This window comes from Paecilomyces variotii (assembly GCF_004022145.1).
Source record: "Paecilomyces variotii strain CBS 101075 chromosome Unknown C8Q69scaffold_2, whole genome shotgun sequence".
Lineage (NCBI taxonomy): Eukaryota > Fungi > Ascomycota > Eurotiomycetes > Eurotiales > Thermoascaceae > Paecilomyces > Paecilomyces variotii.
The window spans coordinates 1,917,195-1,938,835 of record NW_021167141.1 but is presented as its reverse complement, the minus strand read 5'-3'; the positions used below and the strand labels follow the sequence as shown (position 1 = coordinate 1,938,835).

The 21,641-nt window shown below is 48.4% G+C and overlaps 10 protein-coding genes across 10 annotated transcripts; 6 read left to right on the top strand and 4 right to left on the bottom strand.

The window, feature by feature from the left end:
• Positions 1-211: 211 nt before the first annotated feature.
• C8Q69DRAFT_485213 (putative ribonuclease P complex subunit Pop4) lies at positions 212-1,034 on the top strand (the record flags this gene model as incomplete). Its single annotated transcript, XM_028631816.1, has 2 exons — positions 212-728; positions 844-1,034. The coding sequence occupies 2 exons, from the start codon at positions 212-214 to the stop codon at positions 1,032-1,034; spliced, it is 708 nt and encodes a 235-aa protein (XP_028487555.1).
• A 1,077-nt stretch (positions 1,035-2,111) lies between these two features.
• Positions 2,112-3,531, bottom strand: C8Q69DRAFT_153535 (tRNA-splicing endonuclease subunit sen34). The gene is made up of 2 exons (XM_028625578.1): positions 3,472-3,531; positions 2,112-3,259 (listed from the first exon to the last, which is right to left on the bottom strand). Exon 2 carries the CDS (start codon positions 3,222-3,224, stop codon positions 2,283-2,285), a length of 942 nt encoding a protein of 313 aa, XP_028487554.1. The 5' UTR covers positions 3,225-3,259; positions 3,472-3,531; the 3' UTR covers positions 2,112-2,282.
• Positions 3,532-3,793: 262 nt separating this feature from the next.
• On the top strand, positions 3,794-4,099 carry C8Q69DRAFT_504565 (hypothetical protein; the record flags this gene model as incomplete). Its single annotated transcript, XM_028632604.1, has 2 exons — positions 3,794-3,851; positions 3,903-4,099. The coding sequence occupies 2 exons, from the start codon at positions 3,794-3,796 to the stop codon at positions 4,097-4,099; spliced, it is 255 nt and encodes an 84-aa protein (XP_028487553.1).
• Positions 4,100-4,134: 35 nt separating this feature from the next.
• C8Q69DRAFT_442087 (PAXNEB protein-domain-containing protein) lies at positions 4,135-6,024 on the bottom strand (the record flags this gene model as incomplete). The annotated part of the gene is made up of 3 exons (XM_028628809.1): positions 4,135-4,850; positions 4,933-5,441; positions 5,708-6,024. The coding sequence occupies 3 exons, from the start codon at positions 6,022-6,024 to the stop codon at positions 4,135-4,137; spliced, it is 1,542 nt and encodes a 513-aa protein (XP_028487552.1).
• A 478-nt stretch (positions 6,025-6,502) lies between these two features.
• Positions 6,503-7,691, bottom strand: C8Q69DRAFT_413785 (thiamine pyrophosphokinase-related protein; the record flags this gene model as incomplete). The annotated part of the gene is made up of 2 exons (XM_028628326.1): positions 7,500-7,691; positions 6,503-7,424 (listed from the first exon to the last, which is right to left on the bottom strand). Coding segments are annotated over exons 1-2 (963 nt in total), but the record flags the coding sequence as incomplete, so codon positions are not given.
• On the top strand, positions 7,692-8,913 carry C8Q69DRAFT_457116 (hypothetical protein). Its single transcript, XM_028629878.1, has one exon. The coding sequence runs from the start codon at positions 7,975-7,977 to the stop codon at positions 8,692-8,694; it is 720 nt and encodes a 239-aa protein (XP_028487550.1). The 5' UTR covers positions 7,692-7,974; the 3' UTR covers positions 8,695-8,913.
• On the bottom strand, positions 8,914-10,364 carry C8Q69DRAFT_457113 (class I glutamine amidotransferase-like protein). Its single transcript, XM_028629877.1, has 3 exons — positions 9,710-10,364; positions 9,357-9,583; positions 8,914-9,283 (listed from the first exon to the last, which is right to left on the bottom strand). The coding sequence occupies exons 1-3, from the start codon at positions 9,951-9,953 to the stop codon at positions 8,993-8,995; spliced, it is 762 nt and encodes a 253-aa protein (XP_028487549.1). The 5' UTR covers positions 9,954-10,364; the 3' UTR covers positions 8,914-8,992.
• Positions 10,365-10,543: 179 nt separating this feature from the next.
• On the top strand, positions 10,544-12,474 carry C8Q69DRAFT_153402 (glycosyl transferase family 8 protein). Its single transcript, XM_028625576.1, has one exon. It carries the CDS (start codon positions 11,017-11,019, stop codon positions 12,058-12,060), a length of 1,044 nt encoding a protein of 347 aa, XP_028487548.1. The 5' UTR covers positions 10,544-11,016; the 3' UTR covers positions 12,061-12,474.
• Position 12,475: 1 nt separating this feature from the next.
• C8Q69DRAFT_153476 (MFS transporter) lies at positions 12,476-14,837 on the top strand. The gene is made up of 2 exons (XM_028625577.1): positions 12,476-14,573; positions 14,637-14,837. The coding sequence occupies exons 1-2, from the start codon at positions 12,890-12,892 to the stop codon at positions 14,753-14,755; spliced, it is 1,803 nt and encodes a 600-aa protein (XP_028487547.1). The 5' UTR covers positions 12,476-12,889; the 3' UTR covers positions 14,756-14,837.
• A 3,389-nt stretch (positions 14,838-18,226) lies between these two features.
• C8Q69DRAFT_153284 (C6 zinc finger domain-containing protein) lies at positions 18,227-20,673 on the top strand. Its single transcript, XM_028625573.1, has 4 exons — positions 18,227-19,258; positions 19,305-20,011; positions 20,064-20,228; positions 20,285-20,673. Exons 1-4 carry the CDS (start codon positions 18,371-18,373, stop codon positions 20,655-20,657), a joined length of 2,133 nt encoding a protein of 710 aa, XP_028487546.1. The 5' UTR covers positions 18,227-18,370; the 3' UTR covers positions 20,658-20,673.
• The last annotated feature ends 968 nt before the right edge of the window (positions 20,674-21,641 follow it).

Sequence of the window (21,641 nt, the reverse complement as noted above, 5' to 3'; positions counted from 1 at the left end):
AATGGGGGAATATCTGCAATCTATAGATCACGTGACATATAACAGTCCAACCAATAAGAGTCGAAGAAAGCTTAGCAGGCTCTGATCTTGAATAACTATCTCGAGTGCTTCGCCGCCGTATTGCTCGACAATCTGCCACAATAACAGTGCACGCCTCCAGAGACAAGCATGAAGAACCGGTAGCATATTGATATAACCGTTTATTCCGGCAATGGCCAAGCAAAACCACATCGCACACGAGCTCATCGCGCGTGCTCACTCGCCCGACACCGCGGAGCAGCTCTTCACAGAACGGATCAAGCAGAAACCACTATTTTTGCGTCCTACGTCCCCTACCCCGGCAGACAACAGGAACCGTCGACGTCTCCAACGGCTGCGCAAGAAGGAATATTTCCTACGCAAACAGAAACCGAAGCCGCTGTCCGCGCGAGAGAAGCGAATCTCTGGAATCCACGATCTGCCGAAGGAAGAGTGCAAATATGAGATCTTCAAGGGCCTTCATAAAATGTGGGTGGAGTACATGCAGGAGATCTTAGGTATAAAGGACGGTAGGACTACGGCGGTGACACCGCAGTCGCATGGGAGTAAGCTGGTGAGCGCAGACTACCATGGCGCGGAGATGGAGGTTGTGCGGAGCAAATGCCCAAGCAGAGTCGGACTCAAGGGGATCGTGGTGAGAGACTCGAAATTTACGTTTGTAGTGGTGACAGAGAAGGATGAAATGAAGAGTACGTTCCGAATCATCGGACTAAGTTCCCTCAAGAATCATCACACCCCGTTTCCGCAGTTCATTGATTCATTACATACTACTTTAAAAGGACACTGCTTACCATTTATTTGCAGCGATTCCTAAGGAACATACTATCTTCCGTTTTACCGTCCCTCTACCCAACAATCAGGGAGATAAAGAAGCGACTGAGGGAACCCAAACGCAGAAGGAATGCGTCTTCGAACTACATGGCAGTCAGTTCGAGAACCGCCCTGTCGACCGTGCGAGCAAGAAGTTCAAATGGAAGAATATCGACTACCTCTGAAATGATCCAGCTATGGCAATTACAACTCTGGTTTCTGCATCTCCGGTGCAGCATTTGCGCGAGTATGTGACTTTGACGGTGGATTAGCTGTCATATATGCGAAGCGATATTCCATCTGCTTTCGGCCGCATACTGTGCAGCAGTTGTGGTCAACATATTGGTGTGTTTTCCTTGCCAGGAAGACTGGCAATGTGCACTCTTGGAAATCGATGACCCGTGCAAGACCACGCGCTCATGTCCAAGTGAGTTCGATGTGGACAATGCACTGCATCCCGAAAGCTGCAGACGAGAGCTCATCGTCAGGGAGCGGCTGTTCGGTGGATCTCGCAACTTGCTCTCCGGCCACAAGCCGCATCTGTTGATGGCTACCTTCAACCACGACAATTCCTTAAGCACGTCAGTTGAAGATGCCATGACCTCTCGAATTCTGGACATGCACTTTGAAAAACGTTATTGGACGCCTCCTGTCTGTGTCAAACGCTCGAACTGCGGGCTGCGTTTCCGGCGGGCAGCTGGGGATAGAAGCAGAAAGGGTTTAACCTGTACAGTACAGAAGCAAGAACGAGACCGCGGATACATTCTGAATCACCATACCCAGGATATGGTGGATACGCTTTAAAAAGCATCAGTTAAAAACTACTATTACAACCACATGCCGGGAATTAACGTAGATGGAATCAAAATATCGTACACAATATGCATTTATCTCGTTATCTTCGTCAACTATTTCTTCAAAAATTAGAAGTGCTTGGCCAAGATCACTATGCTGTTCTAAGCCTGATTTTCATACGAAGATCGGGGTTTAACAGACGATATCGTCTGAACTTGTACTCCCCCGGAGAGGATAGGGCTGTGACAGAAATGTCGCCCTTAGCATCAATCCGCGATCGACGAGGACATCCTTAGTCCCATCAGTGAGCTGGAGATGCTGTGGCCTCGACCTAGCTTATCGCTGTAAGCTGTGATGCCTTGTGGTCCTTTATCCTTTATCCTTTAGCGGAACATGGTCATCAGAACAGGATATCACCTGTGGACTCTCGAGACCAGAACAGATACCTGAGATATCTTCAGCAGATATTCTGTCCGTGGATCCGTTGCATATTATGCTATGCCAGACAACTGGACTCCGTATACACGGAAGTGTTGTACGACTGCATCAGATACTCCTGTTACGGAGAAAATAAGAGCTGCAGACAGGCACAGCTTAGAGCACCGCCTTCGTGAGTAGAAAGCAGATCTAGCAATCGCTCACATTCCAGCCCACTCAATGCTAAATGTGCGTACGCTGTCATTAGTGTCAGATTCCGATGTGGGGAGCGTCTTTTCAGCCCCTCCGATCAGAAAGCCTTTCTTTACTCCAGTTCCCATACGCCCGCCGACAATGATGTCCATTAGATCAATTTCCTCCTCCCAGTCAGCCGCGACAACTAGGAAGTGAGAATGGAACCTTAGCGAGTCACCAGGGTAGGCTAGATATTGACAACCAAAGCGCAGACCGGGTGCAAGAAAATATCCTTTCGAGTGGAGATGCGCGTATAACGGATAAGATGCTGGCACATCTGGTTTGGGCAGCAGTAATCCAGGCTGCGCTTGGCTTTGAAGAGGTGGATAGGATGTTGCTGGGGTAATGCCAAACGGTGTATCCGGAATGATAGATGCGCGTGATGACGCCAAAGCACTCCCGGGTCGTTGATCTGGACGAAAGAGCTCTGTATCCACATCATCTTCTGCTACGGCCGGGTCTTTAGTAGCAGTTTCGGTGTCAGTAACTTTCACCTTCGCGCTTTTTTTCTTTTCAAGGTTCTTCAGGGCTTCTCCTCTCTGCAGCTCCTTTTTCTCTGCTTGTATACGTGAAGCCTGGAGTCCTTCGTGTTCCAAGTCCTGCAGATAGCGCCTTCTATCTTCTTGCATGAGCGCTTTCATCCCATCATTGTGCGCCTTCTTTTCATCCACGATGCAAGCGACTCCCTTGTCAACCAAGAGCCTTGCCTCTTCGGGCATCAACTCGAGGGGGAGACCGAGGAACACATTCTGCTGTGGGATTTGGGGAAGAGTGCCAATGAGGACGCCACAGATATTGTGTTCACGTCGTAGATATGTAACTGCATCGATAGAAAAGAGCAGATAACGGCCAGACACAAAGGAAATCTGGATTGGCAGACTCGGTAGAATCTGCTTGCTGGTGCTCATGGCGGAGACAGACGAAAGCAGAAAACTCGTACCTTCTTATAAGCCAAAAATGTTAGCGTCCAGGCACAAGAAATGGCAATGTGAGCAGGTCATGTAAGAAGGGATTAATCATTTTCAATACGTTTCTCAATCACAGGTGCTCGATATTAATGAGATTAAAAAAATGAGCTTCAGGGGATTGACAGATTATAGTAGTTGTATAATCATATTAAAGACTGGAGGACTGCAGATAGGTGGCGGAACTTACCATTCACATAAGCTAGAGATGAAAGAGAATACTCTGGTTTTGGCCTGCAAAGACCAGAGCTCGTTATTGCTAAGAAAGCATGCAGAGAGAGAGAAGTCGAAATTTTGCGATGTGGGAAAAAGTGAAAGCCCGTTCGAAGCCATTCCGCTTTTGGGCTCAGATCCCCACTTCAACCTGAGGCATCCACAGCAAATGAAGCTCACTCTTCCGCGGCATTCGCAACTTGCCAGTGCGCAGATTTCGAACGATAACAGCCAGCATCTCTGTAGCTACGTGAATTCGATTGCTCTCAAGGTCCCTTTGTACTCCAACAACCATCGTCATGAATTTCTGGCTGTTCATGGTCTTGATCTTCTTCGCGCCTCTCGTGATTTTCCTGGGTCTGTAGTAGTCAGCTGTCGTCGACTAGCATCCAACTAATTCCTTCGCAGTTTTCCTTGCTCTTTCATCCTGCCTGGGGGACAGTCTACGAGCCCACTTTGCGGGCTTTCCGATAAGGCCTCGCATAGATTCGTACGACCGGAACTACCTTCGTACCATGACAAATAGCGGCCCTGCGATGTCCGAGGAAATTGAATTGGAAGAAATGCTCAGAGAACCGGAATATGACGAGGAGCACGATAGATAAAGTCTTTCTCCGAGAGCAAACAAGGCCTTGTCTGTTTAGAATTCGAGATCTGCTTTCTTGGGCATGCCACCGGCAGCGCTCTGTTGTGCTTCATTGTCACCTTCCGCTGGTGGAAGACTGAATGGCTTGATCTCGAATTTTCTTCGACTAAGGGTGAAAGCCCAGTCTTCACCAATATTTTGATCACTACCCCCGCCGCGTTCATGCATGACAGGCAGCCGATGCGTTTTGAGCATGCCTTGTGGTGGCTCCTCTTGTGCTGTTGCAGCTCCTGACGTCGCAATGGCATCCGACGAATGTGGAAAGGGACAGAGCTCGATCACCCCATCACTTAGAAGCTCAGCCCACCGCACGAGACCAGACGATCGAGGATAGAGAGACAAAGGGAGCGTAATCATCACTGTGATGCGCTCAGCGTATGTCGTTACAAGCGCACGCAAGGAGTGGAAGAATTGCAACAGATATTCTGGCTGACCAGCTTCGGGCGGGTATAGACCGGGGTTCAGGATCGATGGTATTACAACGCGGTGAATCGTGTTCGAAGGGCTAGAAGCAATGGCAGCTTGTAGCCTTTGGTACGCGGCTGTATAAGGCGAGCCTCTCGACGGTGTGATGGGTATATAATCGATAGTAGAAAGAGATGGATGTGTCAAGCGTTTTGTGAGGTCAAAAGCATGACAGAAGGTCGGTGACTTGGGCGCTGTACTTCCATCAGGCGAACCCTGGTTCTTGTCTCCCGCAGGTGCTCGCGCTACAAGACGTTAGTGGAATAGTTCTCTCACAATCACTGAAAATTTGAATCGCAATCACGGCAGCTTAGAGGAGCTTCTTACTTCTTGATCCAGCGATCCCGGCCCCAAATTCGCCAAGCCTCTCGTATCTCCAAGCGATCTTCATTTTTTCTTCTTTCCGTCTGTCTACCTTCTCCTCTCCTGCATCTGCTGCCCCGATTAAACCTGGCAGAGATCTCCCCCACTGATCGGTCATTCCAATGACATGCACTCTATGGTCCTGAACTATACCCTCCGCTGCGTAGAACCGTAACAATGCACCTGCAAAGTCTGTTGTTCCATTTTCCTCGATAAGTAGCGTTTTCCCAAGTGGAATCCCAGCGTGTCCAGCTAAGAGGTTGTCCAACGAAAGCGTTCCTGTAGACGTCGTCGGACGTCCATCATCGGGAGAAGGTCGTACTCCGGCAACCGGGGCTGGTGTAGCTGTTTGTGGCTGCTGCACGGCCGGAGCTGGTGCAGTGGAGCGATCGCTACCAGAGGAAAGACCTATATTTCGTTTCCGAAAAGACATTATTGCACGTAGAAGAGTGTTAGGATGTAGAGTATGAATTCTTGGAGGGGTAGTTGAATAGCTCAAGAAATTAGATATTCCTCTGGCCGCTTTTGGGAAGGCATCCCACTTTGGCGGTGAGGCAGCTCGGGCGGTTAAAGCAGCGCGCTAAACCGACAAAAAAAGATTCAGTCGGCTTTCGCGATTTCGCTTCTCAAGAAAGCCTCTTTGCTGATCTACCGCCCCGTCTTCGCTGCTGTTCACCTGAGATATCTCGCGGCGCATAATCCATTTCGCAAGGAACAGACTCAGCAACATTTTTTGTACCTCTTGACACCCATCCTTCCACCGTGACCATGTCGGATCCCCAACTCTTCGAAGACACCTTCACGATCACCGCGATCAATTCGCAGAAGTATGACCGCGTTTCTCGTCTGAGCTGCACTTCTTCGGATTCTCTTACTACCTTCACGCTCGATATCAACACTGAACTTTACCCGTGTGCCGTTGGCGAATCCCTGTCGCTTGCGCTCGCATCTACGTTGTCTCTTGATGGAAAAGATGACACTGTCGGCAAGGGTGGTTGGAGAGACGTTGGAATCGGAGAGCAGACTCTGGCAAATGATTATGACTACGTCTGTCATGGAAAGGTGTACCGATTTGAGGAGGGAACTTCTGCTGGCAACATGTGAGTCCTTTGAGGAATCTTTCCAATTTTGAGCATAGTTATGTGCTTAATGCTCCTATATATTATCCCGCTTTCCCAAGCCCACGAATCATGCTAGTTCTGACAAAAATTCACTGTAGGGCCGTGTTTGTGTCATTCGGGGGTCTCCTGCTCTACCTTGAAGGTCCATACAAGAAGCTCGCTCCCCTGAGGATCGACTATATCTACCTGCTTCTGAAGAAATAAGCGCTATACCGAAAACTTAGCCACAGAGTCCAACAGACGTTGGCTGCTGATTTGACTTCTCGGGAGGATCAAAAAGCGGGTTGCATTTTTTTGGCATTTAGCGTCGGCGTTGTTAAGGGACTAGGGCATCAGTATAAAGAGACAAAAAAAGGATTGCTAGATTCCATGGGTCGATTTTCTAATCATGATATCTATCTATGTACCTATCCAGTGAAATGTGAGACTGTTGGGAACTCTAAGCGACGATGCAGTCGCGCCATGATCTCCATATAATCAGGCTCGTTCTCCGGTGTAAGGATGCCGTGTCGGATGAAGAAATCAATGAGAACAACTGCACAGTTTGGCTTGAATTCTCCGTTTCTCAGTGCCTGTTTGACCTCGTCCAAACTCCATAAGCTGAAACTCTCGACTTCGGTATCGCAAGGTTTCGGTTGAATACTGGCATCGAGTTTGAGATCGTAGATGTACTCGACCTCCGGCTGTAGCAGGCCTGTCTCTCCACCCGCCCTTTGATCTCGGACGTAGAAGTATGTCACGCAACCTACCGGTGTTGCGCCTTTCTTCACGACATCCTCTGGGAGAGATGCTTCCTCCATGGCTTCCCGAATAGCGCACTCAGATGGCTTTTCTCCAGTGCTTATCCCTCCTGCGACAGTATTATCGAGCATTGACGGGTAAGTCTGCTTTGTTCTAGAGCGTCTGGGAACCCATATCCGAATTCCCTGCTCATCCTCCACGTAGCCAGTCATGTGTATACCGTACGTGACAATACCAAAAAGCGGAGATGCAGAGCGCTCCATTTCCAACAGGAATTCTCCCTTAGGGCCATAGACAGCATACATCTCATTGCGCCAGCCGTGTAGTAGTTTGAAGGTGTCTCTCTTTACCACCTCTGCAAGTGTTTGAGCCACTAGTTCGCTGCGCTGCGCGGGCGTCGCATCAGGAGCAGTCACAAGTGTGACTGTCTGAGCCGTGGAGTCGACACTCCAGCAGTGTTCAGGGAAGTAGAAATTTTCGACAACATCGTTAGGGATGTATCCAAGAACTGCATCACAGCCGGATACTTTGAAAGCATGGTAAGTCTTCAGGTGAGCTTTGTAGTACGCGGGGTCCTCATCGTAGTAGGGGAAACTGTTCAGTCGGGACGGTTAGCATGTCTGCCTGTGCCTCGAAAGTGACAACAACATTGTATTAGGGGAGTTATACTTGTCGCATTCCTTGATGAGGTCAAGGTTTGATTTCCCCATTTCGAAAGCGACCTTTTTATTCCCTGGCGTCAACCTAGAATTGTTTGCGGCAGGGGATGGTATCGATACGGAGATGCTCGTGTCAGTTGCTGGCGTTTCCGATTCAGGACCTAAAAAGCCCTTATCGATAAGGGCAAGAATGCTTGAGCTTCGGGGATGGATGCCTTTCGTCACCGGTCGAGCTTTACTTTCTTTGCGCTTCCATCTCTGACGCGCCAAAAGATCTTCGCACAATTTTGTTGTCCTCCTGGTAAACTTGTCCGCCCTTTTATAACAATTGAATCTCTTGTGACATAGCTCATGAGATATCTGATGGTTACACCCAACATCGAATTCAGCTCTGTCTGTTAGACTATTACTCCAATTGAGCCTTGCGCAGTGCCCCGCCATCAGCAAACAAAGCACCCATCGCAAGGCAGCTCTAAGCCCCAGCCATGTTCTCCGTTGTCATTCCAGGCAGACCATGTCTGACTGATATCTCCACTATCGATCCTCAACCGAACGGACAAGCCACAAAATTCGCTTTCACTTTCCCTTCCAATCCTCGCTTCGCTCATGTCGCTGTCTTCTTCCTACCAGGCACGGTCCTACCACCGGACACAGCCGCTGCAATCTACATCCAGCTGCCAGAGTCGAATCCCACACCTAATGGGCCGCAGTTCAAGTTCCTTGGGGCGATAGCAAACGAAAAGCCGTCAGCGATCTTCAGGGTCAGGTCGAGTGAGCCTTCAGACCAGCCTCGGCGGTCAGAAGCAGAAGAGCAAGACGAGATGCTGGACGAGGGAGCGAGCAACTTATCAGGTGGACAGTCAATGGGAGGAACGGTGGTACTGGGTATTTCCGTCGAGCCAGTTCAGAGCGTTGCAGCTCAGCTGGCTGAACTCCGTGCCCGAGGAAACCCGACTGCTCCTTCGACCGCGCTGGTGCGACAGTCGCCTGAACAGCAGCGACAAAACAAACAAGTCACTACGAAGGTCCTTGCGCAGCGGATTATCGGGAATGCGTTCAACTTCCTGGCGAGCTTTGCGGAGTCGAGTCCACAAAAGGGGGAGGAGGTGGTGCCTCTCAAAGCCTTCCGGGACTGGTGGTCGAAATTCGAACGGCGTATTGATATGGATCCTACGTTCTTAGAAAAAGAGGATCCCAATGCTTGATGTTGGGGTTCCCTATGTGATAAAATATGCTGCAAGTGCGTGAAGTTACTTGCTTACGCACCGGTTGATGATTCATGTATACTAATATTTGTGCGGAGTTTGCCAAAAGACTATTTTCTCTTTGATGACTACCCTCTTAGTTAACGATATCAGACTATGGACTCGTGGGTTTACCAAAACATTGCTGCTTCTGGACATGGCCGAAAGAATAGATACAGTACATCTCTCTAATATGTCCACGCACAGTCTTTATATACAGTATTTCTATAGACATCTCTAGGATATAGGCATTTATCGTCTAGTCTTCGAGCAAAAATTTCAAGAATGCAACACCGACAGCGAGGCCGTCGTTTTCGTTTCCAACTCTTGCCATCGCATCCTTGAATTCTTCCCCAGCAAAAATTCCAGCTTTGGCTCGTGCCTCAAGGATATCAGAAATGATTTCTTTCGTGAACTCAGGGTGACCCTGAACGGAAATGAAGCGGCGAGGTGAGTACATTCCTTGAACGGCGCAGCGAGGAGAAGAGCCGAGAGGAATCACATTTGGTGGATAACTGAAGACGATGTCGCGGTGCATTTGTTGCAGACGCTATAATGCAGGAGGCGGACCAGGGTTAGCAATCTTTCCACAGTGAGATAATTTAACGTCCACAGATCCTCACCAGCTTATCTCGTCCAAACAACTCCTTCCCCTTCTCCGTCAAATCCATCTCGCAAACCGAGATCTCCCAACCATCGTCACTCCGACCAACCTTGGCGCCGAGTGCGCGACCGAGGATCTGATGACCAAAACAGACGCCGATGATGCGGACACGGTCTTGAGCAAGGACCTTTTGCACAAACTCTACTAGCTTATTTATCCAGGGAATGTTGTCGAAGGAGTTGTGTCCTGTGGGTATGACTCAGTCAGCAACTATGGGAACCATGGGATCCGTGGAACGTCTTATGGTCTGGATGGTATGATCTTCATGAACTGATTCGGGAAAGGTAGATACTGTGTATAACTGAGACATACTAGAGCCAGTCATGAGGATAGCATCTATATCGTCGAGATTCGGGTAACGATCATCTCTATGGACAACATCCCACTTCGTGATCTCCAGCCCTGTTTCCGGATCCAACTTCTCGGGCTCTCCTAACGCCTTCGCACTGGCCTTTAAGAGGGCCTCAAAGACGCCACCGTATCCGCCATATTTCTTGTTGGTCCTTTCGAGGGGCGTGTCGGTCTCGAGAATCGCGATGCGAAGCGGGCGGCGCATTTCGATAGCGGGGTAATCCAGTAGGGCTGTACAACTTAGAGCTTAGAGATCTGTTGCTTTTCCGAATAAGATGTCACCAATCTAGGTACCAGAAAACGGACGATACCGCACAATCAACTTGGAGCCCGGCTTGTCTCTGACGTTCTGAAAGATCAAGACAAACTGTGGCTGTTGTTGAGTCACCAACGCCTTTAGTCGTATCGCAGTTCCCTGATTGGCGTATATCTCTCACCGCCTAAGTACTTATGGGAGCAGCGATCTTATCGGAAGAACCGCCGCATTTTGAACTATGTAAATTGCCGTCCGCTTCTGTTCAAGCCTGAACGGTTGGCATTTTTCCTGTATCCGGAGATACGTGCGATGGGATAATGTGACACTCTCCATCCTCGAAGCTGCACTTCTTGTCAGCACCTCCATGAACCTGATTTCTTGCCGCCGGAACACGACGAAGCGCTGCAAGCAGTACTTCTGCGTGGCGCCTAAGGACCTAGGTACATATTGTTGCAGGGGGCCCGGCGCTAAGTAAGTAAAGTTTTGCCAATAGTAGCGATCTATATCCTCCAAAAGGCGCGCATCCCTGGAAAGCACCTCCTAATAATAGGCAGTGCGCTGAACTCTTCCCAGGGGTATTCTTCTTTTACTGGATTGCGATGACGATCCGGTGATTGCGATCACAGTCGAGTATTGTACTAATACAAGGTTTTCTGTCAAGATTGTTCCTGGAGTATGCGATGATTGGTTTTCTACCATGTCACATTGTTTCGAGAACGGAAGCGCTCTTCATTAGCACCATGCAGGTACTAGTAGTATACGAGACACTACGTATAACAAAGAGATGTAACCAACCTTTCAGGGAGACTTAGGAGATGTCGATACTTATATTAGGTGAATTGGATCATGGGGCATCCTGTGCGTAGCTGTCACTTTTTCTTCACTCGAATTCCCTTCCGAGAGCCGGGGACTCCGTATCTATCCTACCCAACTCTACGAGTGAAAACCTTTTCTGCATCGTCAGTTGATCGGCTACTTGCTCCTGATCTCCAGGAGGTTGTTGCTCAAAGACATGGCGGTACCTCTTCGCAAAAAGGTCCAAATTGCAGCAAGCTTGATACTGACTATCGTTGGGCTATCAATCATTCTATCGCCTACAGATCACATACCCACACCCGCATCTATACGAGCCACAAGTCTCTATTCTCAAAGTCATTACTCGCATCGAGGAAATACCAAGTATAGGCGCGATATTGCCGTCGCAACGTTCCTCACTGGAGAATCGGAAAGCTGGAAGTATCAGGAGGATGGCAACTATCTGATCGCTACTCGGACGCTCACTTATCAGCTACGGCACTCGCCGCGAACGCGTCTCGACCCTTCCATCCCGTTCCTCATTCTCGTAACGGATGATGTGAGTGCGGCCAGCCGTGAGAGGCTCACAGAAGATGGAGCAATTGTCATCCCCGTCGATAAGGTGCAGACCAACCTTACCGTGACAGAGCCTCGATGGAAGGACTGTTGGACGAAGTTGCGATTATTCGACCCAAACATTGTTCCGTATGAAAGGGTCCTCTTCATGGACGGAGACACTGTCCTGACGAGACCGATTGATGGTGTTTTCGATGACCCTGCTGCCCAATTCATGTACAGTCAGAAAAACGGGGACGAAATAAAGCCAGACGAACCACCGCTTCCTGAACGCTATCTCTTCGCAGGGAAGACCGAAGCGGGCACATACGAGCATTCATTCCCGCCCGATACAAGCGGAAATTATCTCAACGCTGGATTCTTCCTCTACTCGCCTTCCCACGAAATCATGCATTATTACATGTCGGTGCTCTCGATCCCAGACAGATTCGACCCGATGATGCCCGAACAGAATCTCTTGAACTATGCCCACCGCCAAGAAGGAAACATGCCTTGGCAAAAGCTTAGCTATACCTGGAATATGAACTTTGTGACCCCTCAGGATATGGAGGGAGGCGTGGCTTCTCTGCATGTCAAATCGTGGGATAAATCGCTACAGCAAGAGGTAATTGATTATGCGCTGCGGTGTCGATGGGAGATGGAAGGCTTCTGGATAGGTGTCAATGCGACCAGAGAGAACTTATAACAGATGGTTATTTCTTTTCGTGGCGCAACAGGGCCGCGTTCTCTCTTTTTCTCTCCTTTCTTTTCTTTCTTTTTCTCTTCTCTTTTCCCCCATAACTGAGTATTTTTTGGATTTTTAAGCGAAGGAGTCTGGAATTGGTTCAAGATCAGATTTTTTGGAAACAGTTCACTATAAGAACATTTGGCTTTGTATTATTTCTTTGCGCTATTTCTGCGTAATACTCTTGAAGTCTCGACTCGACTAGTGGACCGATTGTGAACAGTCATGTTGATTGGATATGACTCCTATTTAAGCGATGGACTGTGCATACGAACGGAGCGAGCCGGAACGACATCTATCGGCGCAACCGCCCGCCAATCGCTCATCGGCCACAACCTCTTTTAGATTAGCCACCAAGCATCCGGATGGTCTCGAGTCTTAGTACTCATCTGGTAAGCCGCATTTACAACGAGGAATCAACCGTCCTCTCACAGCAAAAAGCCCCTGGCGTATTTGCAGGTAGATAAACGGGAAGAGTGGCAGCACGGTGGAGTATTGAGAGGATTAATAATCACAATAATTACCTAAGGTAGTTAACTAGACCCACAGCCTAGTGTCTATCGCCGCTCTTATCCCCGGCACCACTTTTTTCGAAAGTCTCAGTCAGTGCCAGTTTATCGGACTGACGGGAAATCGAGTTAAGTACAACTTCTGCATCTCGTGTGGTGGTGTTGGTGAAAATAGGGGATTTGGAAAAAGTCGTTCTTTGACTCGCAATTTTCTCTGGATTGTACAGTACTTTGTTCCCTGTTAACGCTTTCGTCCCATACCGCCGCGATAGTCCGCCATAATGAGCGCATCTAAAAACGGGGAACCCTCGAGCAGGCCTCGTATCGACGAGTCAACTCCTCTGTTGAAACCAGACAAGTCGCGTAAATACGCAAGTTCAGAAAACCATGCAGAGGCTGGGTCATCATCCTTCGGAGCGGACGATGAGTCCGCGCCCCTGAACCTAGCAAAGGTCCCTTCCATTCCACAGGGACTCGACCCTGAACCGGGAATCGAGGGCATGTCGCTGCCAGGACCGGTAGTCTCCGAAGAAAATGGTGATGGGACAGAACCTACTGGTTACGCAGCGAGATTTAACAATGTCACGCCAACCAGATTTTGGTTGATATTCGGGGGTATTCAATTGGGATACATTGTTAGTCTCTTTGATTCGACGTTGATGGCGTCGAGTCATCCAGTTATCACATCTTATTTCCATGCTTCCGACTCTGCTGCATGGCTCACGACGTCGTTCTTACTCACATCGACTGCTTTCATGCCTCTATTTGGTCGCGTCTCGGATACTTTTGGCAGAAGACCGGTGTATCTCTTTTCGATCTTTGTCTTCCTGGTGACGACTGCGTGGTGCGCCCTTGCCCAGAGCATCCAAAGCTTCATTGCAGCCAGAGCTTTCTGTGGACTGGGTGCTGGTGGAGTCATTTCGATGGGTATGATCATCTGCAGTGATCTCGTCCGCCTTGAATACAGAGGAATCTACCAGTCATATATCAATCTTGCTTTAGGTCTTGGCGGATGTTCTGGCCTTGCCTTCGGAGGTTTTCTCTGTGACCAAGTTGGTTGGCGAGGTGCCTTCGTTGTGCAACTTCCATTCATCTTCGTGTACATGCTCGTAGCTGCATGGACGACCCCTTCCGACCTGGGTTTGAAAAAGGTGGATGGCGAGAGGGCGACTATCCGACAATTGATCCGCCGTATCGATCTAACAGGCTCATTTATCCTAGTATTAGGAGTGACCATCCTGATTATGGGCCTCAACCTAGGCTATGGACGTTACTTTGTCGTATCATCCATTATTATATTCTTCATTCTGGCTATTATCTTCGTGAGATATGAACGCCATGTTGAACGCCCAGTGATGCCTGTATCACTCCTGTCGAGAGACCCACGTGCGAGCTTGATATACGGTAATTTCTTGGGCTCCATGTCCATCAACACGATTATCTTCAACGCCCCCCTTTTCTTCCGAGCGGTTAAGCTCGTATCGCCCACTGAATCCGGTCTGCGATTGGTAGCAGCAACGGCTACTGTAACCTGTGCGAGTGTCAGTACCGGATTCTTGATTACATGGAGCAAGCGTCTTAAGCCCACTGTGATCCTCGGGAGTGCATTGCTGCTCGCAGGAGGCTTAGCTGCAAGCTCAATGAATGTTGCCACTCCGGACTGGCTGACAATGATCTGTGTTTCCATATCAAGTTGTGGACAGGGACTTTCCTTCCCATCTATCACCGTTTCCATCCTGGCCGTAAGTGATCAGGATGAACAAGCAGTTGCTACCACAACTCTTGGTCTCTGGAGGAATCTGGGATCCGTCATGGGCGTTGCTATCAGCAGTTGGATCTTCCAGAACATGCTTTACTTCCGGCTCGAGAAACTGGTCACTGGGCCAGAAAAGGAGAATATTATCCGACTTGTGCGCAAGTCTGTCCAGTCTATCGCAGACTTGGATTCTGTGCATCAGAAACAAGGTAAGAAGACCGTTCATAATAATTCTCTTTTTTTTTTTCTCAAGTCTTACTGATATGGAATAGTTGTGACCGCCTATGGTGCCGCCCTGCACGTAACGTTTCTCTCCGCAGCCGTATTCGGAGGTCTCATGCTTCTCCTTCTCCTTCGCATCCGGCTCCCACGTCTTGGGCGCAAGGAATAGAGCAGTGGTCAGGCCTGGCCTAAAATACTACGCTGTATGGACCGTGCGATATTTATACTCCTTTGGGAATTTCGTCTTCCAGATTGATATCTTTGGATCAAGTCCAGACTGATAAATGTCGGACCAAAAAGTCAATTGAGTTGTTAAAAAAAAAGCTTAGAATATGCAAATTGGGGTTATGACTGCTTCGAATTATCAATGGCAAGACACAACTCATGAAAGGCATTCCCATCCGTTCTATTGTATGCCCAAAATTATGTGCATGTTATCGGCGCTTCTTTATTCTCTTCCCCAGTTTGGCAATTTCTCATCCTTCTCAAAATTGTCTATTCCAAGCACCGTTTGCATAAAAAAAAAAAGGGGTTCTCGGCCTAACGTGTTCCTTAACGTGTATATTCGTGTTAGATAGGTAGGGAATGCAAAAGGAGTTCCGGTCATCTTGATATTGTACGGAGGACCCCCATAGAATCATATAGAGTAGATTGAAATCGTAACCTCCAACATCTGGAGACCTACAACGGGCGTTATATCGCGATTCTCGAGTCTAGATCTATTTTCCTCGCTGAGTACGTTTCTGGATAATCGTATCCAATAGTCCTCAGGGACTAGCGACGATCTCTATTGTATAAAAAAAATTCTATGGCGTTATTCCTTTTGTTTGTCTCTGACGCTAAAGTATGGCATCTTCTCATCGTTTGTCTGATGGATCGTAAGGTTTCATCCATTTGAAATATACATCATTCACTTAGCAAAGTGAATTACACGTGTCAATCTCTGTGCATCTAATTAATATCTAAAGATTGCCTATCGCAGTATGAGGTCAGACGCCAAGTAAACACAGAGCTCGCATGGGGGCCATATCTTACGCCAAGCGCCAATAAACACACCGTCGACAGCGAAATAGATCGGAGGATTCTTGCTGTATTGGGGCCTGGAGGTCTGGAAACAGGGTTTCTATTTAAAGAGTGGCTTGTGCTACCTGGACTAAGAATATTGACTGCTACTCTCATGATGATTTGCTGCTTCGGGGCCTAATATGGATATTGGCAGATAGTGCTTATGAATTACACGAGGGATGGGGGCTGCAGCTTACTGTTTATTTAATAGCCATACGAAGCACCTTGATCTCTCTGTAGGACTTTGGAAATCTGGTTTTGCTTTTCTTTTTCTTTTTCCAATTCTGTACGATCTTGGTCCGAAACGACTCCCACGATGATCGTCCACACAAACATTATCAAACCGATAATACTTTTCCTACTGGTTGTTTCGCCTCTAGTATCTGCCAGTCATTGCTACTATGGCTGTTCTGTCATACGGAATGATGATGATGGTGCTTCCAAAAGCAAGACTTGGGCCTATGCAGAACGAGCATGCTACGCTCTTGGTGGCTCATATGGTCCAGCAACGTCAAATTTCTCTCCCTCTGTGAGACGCGTCTGCTACAATGTCAAACAGGGGAGTCGAATCACTTTTGAGATCGCAAATGATGCGAGATTCGAACAGAGATTATATTTCAAGACTTGTTACCGCGTTCTCAAGGCCTTGATGGATACATGCGACCATGGAGGGGAGCAGACAGTTCGAGGCTTCACTTACGTACATGAACCGAACCTTGGTGGTTGTTTTTGATATGAAATGCAATACAATGCGATGATGAATGCCATGAGTTATTCTATGATGGGATTTTGACGAGGATATACCTAACATGAGAGGACTGCCTGGAGGTTTCGTTTTCCGTGGTGATCGACAAAAGTGTCCGTGTCGCACCGCGATACTGTTTCATATCTACCCGTTGCGATCAGGGGCATCCCAGCGGAATACCGCACTGGCCAGAGAGGCGAATAGTTAGAAGATATAGAATTCCTAATTCGCTGGTCTCTTGTTTCGGGCACGGCGTCCATTTATTCGATTCATTCCTGGGTGGGCGGACTAGGCAGATAGCTTTGGCACTTTCGCGAGCGATAGACTCTTGAGATGCCTGAATACTATCAGAGGAGGCGTGACTACACCCTGTCGGAGGGTTATTGACCTTCCCCATTGAGACCCATATGGGAAGATATACCCCGTACTGTAACTTACTAGCTTCTGAGAGTGTGGCAGTGGAGAATTTGGAATCCTAAAACTGGACTGATTCACTGAACACCAAAAACACTCCACTTCTCATAACAACAAGGAGCAATTATAGAGTTGGATATTCATGGGAGGCTATGCAGGAACAGAAGGCACTTAGCTGATGACACCGGTGATTTATCGTAGCAGTCTTACATACTGGAATATTCAGTTGCAGACTGATGATCCGATATATCTACTGTACATCTGCTGTGATGTGCAACGGCAAGAGTAGCCTCTTCTTGCTTCTGCTTCCCAGTCGAAAACTCCATTCCACTACCCAAAAGTTCGTCTCTCTCCTAGCGGCGCCACACAAACTCGTCACCATCTCCTATTGCAGGCGCGAATGCTGATATCTGAGACTGCCGGGGGATGAAATCCTTGAATACACCATCATTTGTTTCAGGTTCCACGAGGGCATTGGTGTCGAGTCCCCAGACTTGGCACTGCCCGCTGGCCAGACGAAGATCCGCGCTGAGCTCCCTGCAGCCGACAGCATCACGGACACGGCCAAAGGTGTTTTCTACAGCCGTCTTTATCAATCAGCCGGCGCACGCTCGTTCCACGCCAGTTATGCGATGCGTCGAAAAGAGTTTAAGATTTGATGGCCCTGAAGTTTGAACCTACTCCGTATATACCGTTTTCCCCGAGAATGCCCGCCGATCCCGCCGCGTGCTGCCTCCACTACGGCCTAGCCGCCCCGGCGCACCAGATCTGCGAGATGTGCCCACTCGAGTTGTGACAGACGGATCGTTCGAGGCGAACCACCTGGATTGATATGGTCTCTGTGCAGATTCGCCGTTACGAGGATGATGCGGAGTTTCGCTCAACGTCCTGTTGTCAATTTCACTTAACCACTAGCTGCCCCAGTCTGTGCTTTCCCCGAGTCCGCAATCGAATTGAGATATCCCCGCTGTGCTCTGGAGATCAGACGTGAAGGTTATCATCACGTCCATCGAATCGCTTTTTCCCATGGTGCTTGGCCGTTCTCCTGCAAATCCCAGTCTCATTCTATCGCATCAGTCTACATCCAACGCGGATGATGTGGTACGTTGCACTTGTCTCGTTTCTGCACAATCCAGGAATTGAAATTCTTTTTACATAGCTGACACCGATCCATACGAAAGCAGATAAGCATCTTCCGCCAGCCTTCATCTCGAGCACTCCATTGGAGGGAAGAAAGTCACTGTTTTGCACCGGAGAATCCTCGACCATAGTCTGTGCAAAGCAGCGGCCCACAGCTGTCTATTCTGCATCCTGCCCCGAAGCTCTGTCACACCCAGAGTTCATGCTACGTTCTGCGGAAAGATTCAATATTCTATATTCCATAGTCGCACGCGTGCCGGCCACGCTCAGTGCACCTGATATACGTGTGATATCGCTCGGAGGTTCGACATTCCTATAAGCGCTGAATTATATGGGTCTGGGCGGAGGTTGATCTCTGGCGCGAAAGGCGCTTTGAGACTGGTGGAAAGTCTACGTGATATTATCTGGTGGCTATAACTAATGGCCATGGCTTCCGCCGTCAGCAGCCATTTAGCAGATTTCGATATTCCCTTGGATATCGCAGCTCCTACTGCTGCCGCTGCTGAGGCGGCTTCCTTAGCATCGACGAGCCACGACGTTTCCGGCTCCCGCAAATCTGGGGGAGATTTCGATACCCAGTCACAGACGCGAGCCCTAAATACAGACCAGAGGCCGTCTCCGAGAAGCTCCAGTTCCCAATCGCCGCATCATGCGTCGAAACCGCAGAGAGATACAGTAAAAGAAGCGCAAAAGCCAAGGCGTGTTCGCACTGGCTGTCTTACTTGTCGAGAGCGACATTTGAAGTGTGATGAAGCCTTGCCCAGATGTCAAAACTGCCAGAAGTCTGACAGGCTCTGTAAACGTGGCATTCGACTGAACTTCATAGACACTCAGACAGTTGCTCCTCCATTCAACATTGCTCATCCACCGGGAACTCAGCTTGCCTTTCAGGATGAGTCAAGGGAGATCGCTTCAGAGTACAAAGGTGGCTTCGAAAGATATCCGCCTCTCAAACAGGATCCTCTTATGGAGAAAGATGATTCGCCAAGTTTCGATTTTGATATCCTGGGCGCTCCAACGCTTGCTCGAAGGAGTCTGCCAGTCACCCCTTCTCTTCTATCAACATATTCAGAGCCACATCAGACAGACATCAATGAGCATATATTTCACGACGGCTCATATTCTGCCCCACAACCTGCTTTCGCAGACCATACAATGCCACATCCATCCTTCAATATGCCTAAAATGTCAATGATGCAGTCTTCAGGCGGGCGGACATATCTGAACAGTGCGGAAGAAGTCCTTCTGATGCAAGTATTTGTTGAAGAAGTTGGTCTGTGGATGGATTCTATGGATGTAAACAAACACGTATGTCCATAACCCCTCACAGTTACTCACTAGCTAACGTAATCAGTTTTCCCATATCTTGCCTTTCCATGCCCTTGGTGAGCCTATGCTGTTGAATGCCTTCATGGCGTGTGGAGCAAGGCACCTCTACCTTGTGAACCCATCATATGGGGAGGACAAGGCGTTGCATTACTACAATATAGTCTCACGGCAGCTCCTTACTTGTTTACAGGACCCAGACAGGGACACTGTATTATGTGCTACGACCGCAGTTATTCTCAATGTTTATGAAGTTATGTGTGAGAAGGCAATGCAACGCATGAATCATATCGCGGGTGCTAGAGCTCTCATCAAGGAGTGCCGTTGGGATGCGAAAACCCCGGGCATTGGGGGTGCGTGTTTTTGGCTGAATGTCGGAATGGAACTACTGAGTTGCTTGCACTTCAACTGGAAGATGGCGTGGGATCCGGATACCTGGGGTGTCGACATGAACATGAGTTTAGTTCCGGGTGGCATCACCGGAGACGAGGAACTATGGACTCATCGGATAGTCTATATCTGTGCCAAGATCGCAAATTTCCGTTCGTCAGTCCCGCAGTTTCAGGGACCTGACCGCGTGGCCCACGATATTAGGATCAGTCAACGATGTCAAGAGTGGAACACATACAAAAGTTGGTGCGATGAGTGGGCGAAGAATGTGCCTCGGTCAATGATGCCGCTTGGCTATCTTCAGCCTTGGCAAACTAATTCAAAGTCTTCTTTTCCAGAAGTTTGGTATGCCGGTCCACATCATGTGTTTCCTGCTCAAAAAACTAATGTTATTTAGGCTCATCAAACGCTCCGCTGTTGTTGCCCGGTTATTCTACCATACTGCATGCACACTCCTGGCCAAGGTCCATCCGACGGAGTCTGAATTCAGCCCTGAAATGCGGAATATGCAGCAAAGCCATGCTCACGACATTTGCGGAATCGTCGCCCACGTCAAGGACAGGTGAGAAGCCTCCCTTCGTAATTACCTGCCGTTGAACCCTTTGCTGATTTCATTAGGGGCGTCGCGAGCGTTTCCATTCGCTGTCTTGCCATCGCAGCTGAATGTCTCGTGGGCAGAGAAGCTCAAGAAGAAGTACTAGAGATCCTTGATAAGATTATCAAGGAGACCGGCTGGAGAGTTGGATTTCTGAAGTCAGAACTCCAAGAGAAGTGGGGCTGGATTCCAAGCTCCAATACACCTGGTGGAAATTCATTGACAGCTGGCTCTCTGCTAAATTCCGCCATGCCACCTATGACACGGCCAAGGATTCCCTCCGGTATTGTCAATCCGTTGATGGCTACCGCGGACTTCTCAATGGAGAACCACCCGTATCAAAATCACTACGTTGCACCGCATAACCATCTCGACCATTATCAATATACTTATTAGCGCAAAATTTCAACTGAGCAGCGGCAATGGTGTCATCGGCGTTCCGGTACAGTGCTTTTCATCATTTCGTGGATAACCGATGATACCACTATGTTTCTTTTACTATATCCTATTGTTTCTCCATGTTCTTCTCTGATCCAGCTGCACATATTCTGCTTCCTAAGTACTATACCTCTCGATCGGTACGTCAGATTTGTTGATTCGGCCATTTTTGTCTATTTCTAAGCGATGTATATATATTCCCTGTTTCTACGCGACTGGACTAGCCTGATCTCAAATACGCGCGCGGATCAATTGCTTCTACATACTTTTATAGGTAAACGAAGATATTGTGAAAGTTGAGAATTGATGCGATCATTTTGTAGTCTATAAGATAGATCTAACCCATTCCTGTGCCTTTTTGTACCTTTTTTTGCCCTCCCCAGACATGAGAACTGATCAAAACCAACCGCAACCGCAAAATTATGTGGGAGGCTTTTTGCCCCTGTAACCGGTATTGAAAAATGGCATTCATGCTTAAGAAAATGCGGCTTGCTTCGAAATCAACACTCTTTTCTTTTTACCCTCATAATTCCCCGCGAATATAGTAAATCTGAGTTGAAATCCCGTCTTAGCTAAATGGATTTCGTGTTTCCTCCGCGACGCCTGCATGCTATACAATGGTCAATGGAAGTCCCGAAAATCATGATGGTCAAAAGAGAATTTGCAAGTAATGATCATGTCATAAGGTTATGAGCTCACCTGTGCAAGAGCGAACCGTATCCGCTGGGCATCCTCGTACGATACTCGCGGAAGCATATCACGGAGGACATCTTCATAGTCCTTGACGGCATTCAGAAGGCTTTGTAGATGGCTAGATAGATTTTTAGTACTAGCAGGAACGGTTTTCTCTTATATTTATTTAATTATGTCTTGTTTGGGGGGCGGGCACGTAAATGATATATAATCAATCACTGTTCGTTACTAGAGACTCACATTCTATCC